Source organism: Eriocheir sinensis, chromosome 9, assembly GCF_024679095.1.
Source record: "Eriocheir sinensis breed Jianghai 21 chromosome 9, ASM2467909v1, whole genome shotgun sequence".
In the NCBI taxonomy this organism is placed as follows: Eukaryota; Metazoa; Arthropoda; class Malacostraca; order Decapoda; family Varunidae; genus Eriocheir; species Eriocheir sinensis.
Window position 1 is genome coordinate 23,210,040 of NC_066517.1, and position 10,000 is coordinate 23,220,039.

The 10,000-nt window shown below is 43.4% G+C and overlaps 1 protein-coding gene across 2 annotated transcripts in view; it reads left to right on the forward strand.

Moving 5' to 3' along the window:
* LOC126996199 (T-box transcription factor T-like) overlaps positions 1–10,000 on the forward strand; it is a 43,160-nt gene that overhangs the window by 12,540 nt on the left and 20,620 nt on the right. For both annotated transcript variants that reach the window (XM_050856502.1, XM_050856503.1), the window contains one exon: positions 7,483–8,792. In XM_050856502.1, coding sequence (XP_050712459.1) covers positions 8,524–8,792 — 269 coding nt within the window. In that variant the 5' untranslated portion in view covers positions 7,483–8,523. The remainder of the gene's footprint in view (positions 1–7,482; positions 8,793–10,000) is intronic.

Below are 10,000 nucleotides of genomic sequence, written 5' to 3' on the forward strand. Positions count from 1 at the left end.
TTCCTTTCCTCTCTCTCTCCCTCTGCCTTTCTTTCCCTTCCTCACTCTGTCTTTCCTTTCTTTTCTCTTCCTCTCTCTCCCTTCCTTTCCTCTCTCTCTCCCTCTGCCTTTCTTTCCCTTCCTCACTTTGTCTTTCCCTTCGTTTGTCTTCCTCTCCCTTCAACTCCCTATCTCTCCCTTCGTTTCTCTTCCTTTTCCTTTTTATACCCGTTTATCTGTGGTTCTTCCTTCCTCTTCCTTCCTTTCCCTTCCCCTCTCTTCCTCTCCCTGCCTTCCCCTTCATTTCCCTTTCTTTATTAGCCTCTTCCTCGTCTCCCTTCCTCTCCCTTATCCTTCTCCTTTCAACTCCCTTCGTTTCCCTTCCTTTCTCTTCCTCTACCAGTCTTTCCATTCCTCTTCCTGCTCCTCCCTTCCTTTCCCTGCCTCTCCCTGCTTTCATCTTCATCTTCCTTCATCTCCCTTCTCTCCCACGCTCTCCTATCCCTTGAGTGTGAAGCTGTGAGGGCCGAGGTGTGTCTCTCATGCTGGAGGGAGGCTGGGAAGACGAGGGCGGCCGCAGTTCACACGGGAAATGCTTTTTAAGGCACTCCGGGGACTTGGCGTGAGGTGACCCTCTTTCTTGCCCTCCCTACCTGCCCGCCCGCTAACCTACCTGTGTGTATCTGCCTCTACCTGGTTGGCTATCTCTTCTACCTGCTTATCTGTGTTTCTGGCTACCTGTGTTTGGGGTGGTTATATTTTCTTTTCTTTTTTTCTTTCCTTCTCTTCTTCCTTTTCATTATCGCCTACCTCCTCCTCCTCCTCCTCCTTCCTGCCTCCTTCTTCTTTTGTCTTCTTTCACTCCTCTCTTCCTTCCTCCTTCCCCTCCTCTACCTTCTATCTCTTCTTCGTCTTCTTGTTCTTTTCTTTCCTTCCCTTCTTCCTTCTCATTATCGCCTTCTTCCTCCTCCTCCTCCTTCTTTCTGCCTCCTTCTTTTGTCTTCTTTCTCTCCTCTCTTCCTCCTTCCCCTCCTCTTCCTTCTTTCTCTTCTTCGTCTTCTTGTGCTTGTCGTTCTTGTTCTTCTTGATCTTGTTCTTTATGTTCTTCTTCTTCATAATAATATATCCTCACATCTCCTTCCTCTTCATCCTCTTCCTCCTCCTCCTCCTCCTCCTCCTCCTCCTCCTCCTCCTCCTCCTCTTCTTCCTTCTCATTATCGCCTACCTCCTCCTCCTCCTTCTTTCTGCCTCCTTCTTTTCCCTTGTTTCTCTCCTCTCTTCCTCCCTCCTTCCCCTCCTCTTCCTTCTATCTCTTCTTCGTCTTCTTCATCATCTTCTTCTTCTTCTCCCTGATCTTGTTCATGATATTTCCTCTCATCTTCCTCCTCTTTCTCCTTTTCATCGTCTTAATCCTCCTCCTCCTCCTCCTCCTACACCTCATCCTCCTTTCTTTTCCACCATCATCACCACCATCATCATCATCATCACCATCATCATCCTCGGCCTCACCCATTCCTTCCCTTCCTTCCTCTCATCGCAGTCTCAAAAGATAGGTATTTACGACTCTATTGAAATCTCCTCGCTCGTTCGGTATTCTAAAAACCCTTCCACCTTCCACATTTACTATTTCCAAAGGCCGAAGATGGAGATTAATCGGGTTTGCATGGTCCTTTCTCTTCCACCATCATCACCACCATCACCATCATCATCCTCGGCCTCACCCATACCCCTTCCTTCCTCTCATCGCAGTCTCAAAAGATAGGTATTTACGACTCTATTGAAATCTCCTCACTCGTTCGGTATACTCCCAAACGCTTTCGCCTTCCATATCAACTATTTCCAAGGGCACAAAATGGAGATTGTTTGGGTTTGCATGGGCGTTATTTCCACTTCCTCTCTCTCTCTCTCTCTCTCTCTCTCTCTCTCTCTCTCTCTCTCTCTCTCTCTCTCTCTCTCTCTCTCTCTCTCTCTCTCTCTCTCTCTCTCTCTCTCTCTCTCTCTCTCTCTCTCTCTCTCTCTCTCTCTCTCTCTCTCTCTCTCTCTCTCTCTCTCTCTCTCTTAGCCGTGGCAAATATGTGTGTCCTTCCGCCCCGAAATGCTTAAGAATATGAGCTTTAATATTTACGAAAGAGTTCAAGTCGTAGGAAGGAGAAATCACACACGAAGAAGGTCAAATCTGATCCAGAGTTTACTGAGGATAGGTATTTTTTTATTTATATATATTTTTTTTTACAACAGAGGAGGCAGCTCAAGGGCACACACAAAAAAGAAAACAATAATAAAAAAAAATCCCGCTACTCGCTGCTCCAATGACAGAATGAAGCTAATGGATGACTCTCCTCTCTCCTCCTCTTCTTGCTTCTCACGTCCATGGTTAGTGCGAAGGGTTTGTTAGACTACCTCCGCCAGGGTCTCTTTTGGAGGTCTCTTCTGAACTCCATTATTTATAGAGGGAGTGATTAGCGGGAGTTCTTTTTTTTTCTCTCATTTCATTCACTTATTTTTTTTCTTCATATATAGAAAAAAATGAAGTGAAGGATAAGAAAAAAGAAAAAAAGGGAAGGATAGACAAAGAAAAAAAAGAAAAAGACAAAGAAAAGAAAGAAAAAGAAAATAAAGAGAAAAAAAGGAAAAGGGTAAGACTGTATATTTTTTCCTCTAGACAAAGAAAAAAAAGACAAAGAAAAAGAAAGAAAAAGAAAAAAAAGAAAAGAGGGTGAGACTATATTTTTTCTTCCTTTGTATTTTTCTTCATACATATTTTTTTCCTCCTATATAGTTTTCCCCATTATTATTATTATTATTATTATTATTATTATTATTATTATTATTATTATTATTATTATTATTATTATTATTATTATCATTATCATTATTATTTGCCCTTGAGCTGCTTCCTTAACCGTAAAATAATAAAATTAAATAAAACTAGCTAAGGAAATGCCGTAGGAAACTGTATATATATTGTTGTTGTTGATATTGCTTGCTTGTGTGGGGGGAGGGAAGGGGGGGGGCCTGTGTGTGTGTGTGTGTGTGTGTGTGTGTGTGTGTGTGCCTTTCTCACACCGCCCATCCGGCTTACACACACACACACACACACACACCGCCTACCAGTAAACAACCACATCTTGCCTTCATGACAGTTCCTCAGAGGCACACACACATACATACGTACATACATACATACAGACAGACAGACAGACAGAGAGACAGACAGACAGACAGACAGACAGACACACACACATACATACATACATACATACATACATACATACATACATACATACATACAGACAGACAGACAGACAGACACACACATACATACATACATACATACATACACACACACACATACAGACACACACATAAATACATACATACAGACAGACAGACAGACAGACAGACAGACACAGACAGACATGCATACAGTCATACACACATACAGTCAACCGTTCAAGAAGTGCTGCGTTATATTTGTTTGTTTGTTTGTTTGTTTGTTTGTTTTTTCTCCCTCTTCAGATTTTCTTTGTCGATCCTTTTTTTTTTTTTTTTTTGTCCGTTGTTTTTCTTTTTTCCTTTTTTTCATTTTTCTTTCCCTTTCTCTTTTCTTTGTTTTTCTTCTACTTTTTTCTTTTTTATGTCCATTTTTTCTTTTTTTTTCTTCTTTTTTTTCCTTTCTCTTTTCTTTGTTTTCTTCTGTTTTCTTTTCCTTTCCTCCTATTCCTCCATTCATTCCTCCTCCACCTCCTCCTCCTCCTCCTCCACCTATTCCTCCCTCCGTCCTCATTTCCTCCCTCTCTTCCTCTTCCTCCTCCTCTCGTTCTTTTCCATCCACTCCTGTCCACTTTGTCAGAGAGAGAGAGAGAGAGAGAGAGAGAGAGAGAGAGAGAGAGAGATTGTTGACGTCACATCTTTATAATACCAGCATGACGAGGCTCAATGTTCCTCCTCCTCCTCCTCCTCCTCCTCCTCTATCTCCCCTTCCTGTTTCCCTCGCAAACAAGATGGCTGCGTTAGATATGCTCTCTCTCTCTCTCTCTCTCTCTCTCTCTCTCTCTCTCTCTCTCTCTCTCTCTCTCTCTCTCTCTCTCTCTCTCTCTCTCTCTCTCGGCAAGTAGCACATGTAACGGGTTAAAAGTAGCACACACACACACACACACACACACACACACACACACACACACACACACGATTGATTAGTACAGGTAACTTTTTTGGAGAGAGAGAGAGAGAGAGAGCCCTATGGAATCTCTCTCTCTCTCTCTCTCTCTCTCTCTCTCTCTCTCTCTCTCTCTCTCTCTCTCTCTCTCTCTCTCTCTCTCTCTCTCTCTCTCTCTCTCTCTCTCTCTCTCTCTCTCTCTCTTATCAGTGTGAGGAGGGGTCAGTGTGTCGGAGGAGGAAGAGCCCCCCTCCCCCCTCTCCTCCCCTCACCCCTCCCTTTCCCTTCCCCACCCCCCCTCTTTTCCTCCCATTACACAGGGGGGGGAAGGGGGAGAGAAAATTGGGTCACAGGAAGTAGGAAAACCATGCGAACGAGAGAGAGAGAGAGAGAGAGAGAGAGAGAGAGAGAGAGAGAGAGAGGTGGTGGTGGTGGTGATGGTGGTTGAAAGATATGTTGGAGTTGAGAAAGAGAAAAGGTGGTGGTGGTGGTGGTGGTGATGATGATGGCTATAGCGGTGGTGGTGGTGGTGGTGATGAAGGGGAGGGGGGGGGGAGGGGGGGGAGGGGGGGGTGGCAGTGTTTGTGTTAACTATTAGAACCTTCCTCCGGTCCCTCCACCTCCTCCTCCTTCTCCCCTCCCCCCCTTTTTCCGTCCTCTCTCTCTCTCTCTCTCTCTCTCTCTCTCTCTCTCTCTCTCTCTCTCTCTCTCTCTCTCTCTCTCTCTCTCTCTCTCTCTCTCTCTCTCTCTCTCTCTCTCTCTCTCTCTCTCTCTCTCTCTCTCTCTCTCTCTTGTATATATCATTTTTTCATTCTTTTGTTCTCTTTATTTGTCAGTGAGGATATATTTTTTCTCTCACTCACATCCTTTCTTTCTTTCTTTCTCTCAGTCTTTCTTTCTTTCTTTCTTTCTCTCAGTCTTTCTTTCTTTCTTTCTTTCTTTCTTTCTTCCAGTTTCTTAGTTTGGATGTCTGTTTTTCTCTGTTTTTCTCTTTCTCTTCCTCTCTCTTTCAACACACACACACACACACACACACACACACACACACACACATACAGCCACCCCGCCCCCACCCACACACACACACTCACACTCACACGCACACTCCCCCATCCCCTCCCCTACACACGCACAAGACCATCATACCCATTCACCGAACTTAATCTTCTTAAAACTCTCAATATCTTCTCACTTCCTTTGACCTCCTGCGCATTCCGACAGACGCTGGGACCTCACCTCTGCTCCTCCCTTTTCCTCTCCCTTCCCTCCATCCCTCCCTGGCGCCGGTGAGGGAGGGAAGGGAGAGGGATGAGGCGTAAGGGCGTCAGGGGAGGTCACAGAGGTCTCGGGTCGCCGTCCAAGATTGGATTGTTTGCAGAGGGTCGCCGACGTGTCTCTTGGGATGCCGACCGAACGCTTTATGTCGCCGCCGTGCTATCAGGTGCGAGAGAGAGAGAGAGAGAGAGAGAGAGAGGAGAGGGGATATATGTATAGTTAATGATTTCAATGTATGTATCATCGTCTGTGTGTGTGTGTGTGTGTGTGTGTGTGTGTTTGCTCAAGTGGGTGGAGTCGCGTTCTGATAGAGAGAGCTTATGTCTTTGTATGAGGTGACTCTCTCTCTCTCTCTCTCTCTCTCTCTCTCTCTCTCTCTCTCTCTCTCTCTCTCTCTCTCTCTCTCTCTCTCTCTCTCTCTCTCTCTCTCTCTCTCTCTCTATTTTTCCATCTATTTATTGTTTTTTTTTTTAGTAATGGAAGTAAACAATAGAAAAAAATAGTTATAAAAGAAAAAGAAAAACAGAAGAGAAAATATTATAAAAGAGAGAAGTGAAGAAAAGAAAAGTTAATATAAGAATGAAGAAAACAATAGAAGAAAATTATTAGGGAGAAGAAAAACAAGAGAAGAAAAATTATACTGTCAGAGAGAGAAAAAAAATAGAGAGAAGGAAAACAAAAGAAGAAAAATTATATTGTCAGGGAGAGAAAACAAAAGAAAAATTATGAGAGAGAGAGAGAGAGAGAGAGAGAGAGAGAGAAAAAAAAAATTATGTCAGAGAGAGAAAAAAACAAAAGAAAAAAACATTGAAAGCGAGAAAGAAAAGAAGACAAAAAGAAAACATACTCATTGTCTTTGGTGAAAATTAACAAAAAGAAAAAGAAAAAAAGAAATATAGTTGAGAGAAAAGAAAAAAAAAACACTGAAAGCAAGTTAGCAAAGAAGACAAAAAGAAAACATACTCGTTGTCTTTAGTGAAAAATAACAAAACAAAAAAAAAAAAGAAATATAGTTAAGAAAAGACAAGAAAATCCCCCCACACACTCTTCCTTTTAACAATTTCCTCTTTTAGTTCTTATTTTGCCACACGGAAATTGTAAAGAAAAAAGAAAAAAAGGAATGACAAGGGGTTTGGACAAACATAATGATATCTTACTTCCTTACAAGGTTACGAAGATTGCTCCACCCGGGCTGAGATTCAATGTGGAAGGCGGTCTCTCTGATGTGTGATGAGAGAGAGAGAGAGAGAGAGAGAGAGAGAGAGAGAGAGATTGAAAGAAAGAAAGAAAGAAAAAAAGAAAAAAAGAAAGAAAGGGAATCATTTGACATTTATTTTTTTCAAGTTTTCTCCTTTTCCAAGTTTGTTTGTTCTTTAATAATGTAATTTATTTTTATTTATTTGTTTTCATCCGTTAAATTCATGTTCTTTGTTCATGTTCTCCTTCTCATTATTATTATCATCCTCTTGTTCTCGTTATTCTTTTCCTTCTTTCTTTCCTTCTTCAACCTTACCTTTCTCCTTCTTCCTTCTCCTTTCTCATCCTATTATTTTCTTCCTTATCCATGTTTTTGTCTTTCTTTTCTCATTCCCATTATTATCATCCTCTTGTTCTCGTTATTCTTTTCCTTCTTTCTTTCCGTCTTCAACCTTATCTTTCTCCTTCTTCCTTCTCCTCCTTACTCGTCCTATCGCTTTCTCTCTTATCTATGTTCTTGTCTCTCTTTTCCCTTACTCTTTCATCAGCCTCTTATTCTCGTTATTCTTTTCCTTCTTTCTTTCCTTCTTCAACCTTATCTTTCTCCTTCTTCCTTCTCCTCCTTTCTCATTCCTTTCTCATCCTATCATTTTCTCCCATATCTATGTTCTTGTCTTTCTTTTCTCTTACTCTTTCGTCAGCCTTATCTCCCTCTTCCCTTTCTCCTCTCATTTCTCATCCTATCATTTTCTCCCATATCTATGTTCTTGTCTTTCTTTTCCCTTACTCTTTCGTCAGCCTTATCTCTCTCCTCCCTTTCTCCTCCTCTCATTTCTCTCCCCTTTATCTAATCTCCTTTTCCTTCTCCTCAGGCATATGTGGACGCAAGGCAACACGGAGGCGAGAGAGTGAAACAGCCAGATGAACACACAGGGACTGGCAAAAACAGGTGAGGAAAGAGTCTTATAACACATTTTGAACCTTGGTGGCAAACGCTTAGAGACCGAGGGAGAGAGAGAGAGAGAGGGGCGCGGAGGTCTCAATTGAGCAATGATAAGGGTGTAGAGACTTGACACACCTCGTAAGACCCGCTAAAAACAAACCCCAACTAAGAAAAACTTCCGAGTACTTGTCAACGCGCGCCCGAGAGCTGAAGAGCATCACCGGGGGGGCTTCGAGGGTCCCCGGAAGTGGCTTTATCAGCGTAGGCGGGGCGTCGCATCGTCTCTAGCCTAAGAACCAATGGGGCGCACTTCGGGGAAACGTCCAAGTCCCCGCGCGAGCCAATGACGCACCAGGTCCTCCGTGATTGGCTGGCGACGGGGTACAGGCGGCGAGATGAGAGACAAATGACATCTGCTTAGTGATATATCCCGACGTGGCGGTGAGGTGTTGTTTCAGACCCAGAGTGACAAGTGTGCGAGGCGGGGAGTGACACGCTGCCGCCAGACGACCCGACACTGACGCTTGAAAACTCTCCGACGCCCCCGAGAAGATTTTAACCCCGCGACCTGAAGAAAGCGCCGCCTCTTCGAGATAGCGGAGATTGAAGTCCAGGTTGATAGATTCGCGTACTTGGCGGCGAGGGGAGAAAACCACGAATCACCTTGTAGTTGATTTTACGACCCGCTGCTTATACCGAGCCTGCGATGGGCGGACGAGACGCGTGAAAGGAGATAGAAAAAAGGATAATGGAAAGTTGATCGTGTGAGATTGAGGGTTGAAGTAGAGACTGCTGGGGGAGTTGAGATACAGAAAAGAAAGACTAACGGGAAAGAAAATAAACACAACAGTAAACAAAGCAGCGAGAATACAGTGAAATAAGAAAAAAAGAAAAGAAAAACAATTGAAAGAGGACGAAAAGCTTTTAAGAAACAACACACTCCAACACACACACACACACACACATCACAATGCTCAAAACGGAGAGCCTCTACAAGCTACTGCTCTCAAACGGATGCAGCACCAAGGTCAAGAACGAGACGCTTCAGCACCACCTTCAGCAGCAGCAGCACCAACAGCAGCAGCAGCAGCACCAGCAACAGCACCAGCAGCTCGGAGGCGGGGGAGGGAGTAGCAGCAGCAGCATGATGGTGGAGCCGCAGGTCACGCTGGAGGAGAGGGAGCTGTGGAGTCGCTTCCAGGCGCTCACCAACGAGATGATTGTCACGAAAACTGGAAGGTAAGAAAGGGAGGTTGTTTTTTTGGCGTGTTGGGTGTGATTGTAGATGTTGTTTGGTGTGTGTGTGTGTGTTTGTTTCTTTGGGTGTGTGTGTGTGTTTTTAGGTTACTTAAACGGGTATGTGAGAATGGGAGGTGCGTGTGTGTGTGTGTTTGTGTGATGGTAGAGGTTACTAAATTAGGTTAGGTTAGGTTAGGTGAGAAAAAGGAGGTTGTGTGGTGTGTGTTTGGTGTGGTTATAGAGGTTACTTAAACGGGTATGTGAAAATGGGAGGTGTGTGGTGTGGGTGTTTGGTGTGATGGTGGAGGTTACTAAGTTAGGTTAGGTTAGGTTAGGTTAGGTTAGGTGAGAGGCAGGTGAGAAAGAGGTGGTTTTGGGGTGTGTGGTGTGATTATAGAGGTTACTTAAACGGGTATGTGAAATGGAAGGTGTGCGGTGTGGGTGTTTGGCGCGATGGTAGAGGTAGGTTAGGTTAGGTGAGAGGCAGGTGAGAAAGAGGGGGTTTGTGGTGTGTGGGTGTAATGTAGAGGTTGTGGTTGTGGGTTATGTATATTGAGGTAAAGGGAAAGGGAAAATCGGGGAGTTTTTTTTTTCCTCTTTCGTCTTTATTTTGAGGGAAAGTGAGGGATCATGTTTTTTTTTATGTAATATTTTGGGGGGAATAAGGTTTGGGATTTTCTTTTCTTTTTTAGAGAGAGATGGAGGGTGGGATATTAGGCTGTTGTTGTTTGTGTTTGTTGTTTGTGTGTGTGTGTGTGTGTGTGTGTGTGTGTGTGTGTGTGTGTGTGTGTGTGTGTGAGGATTGTAAGCGATTGTGCGGTTTCTATCTTAACAATTCTAGGTATTTTGTATAATATGATTTTATTGAAGTATTTTTTGGTGTGAACTTTGTGTTAAGAGATGTTTTACTTATTTGCCGATGGATAATTTTATATATTTCGCGGTAGAGTGTGATCATTATTTTCCTGTATTATTTGTATCGGTAGTTATATTTTAATAGGCCTACAATGTGTTCCTTTCCAAATCTTAATCACAATTTTCAAGCCACACTGCTGCCTCGGTCTTCTCCCTCTTTGTCAATGTTATCCCGCCGCTGAACAGACGTGGAGGGAAATACTTACTTACTTGTCTTACTTGCTTACTTGCTTACTTGTTTTAATAGGCTTACAATGTGTTCAGTTTTATTCACTATTTTCAAGCTATACTGT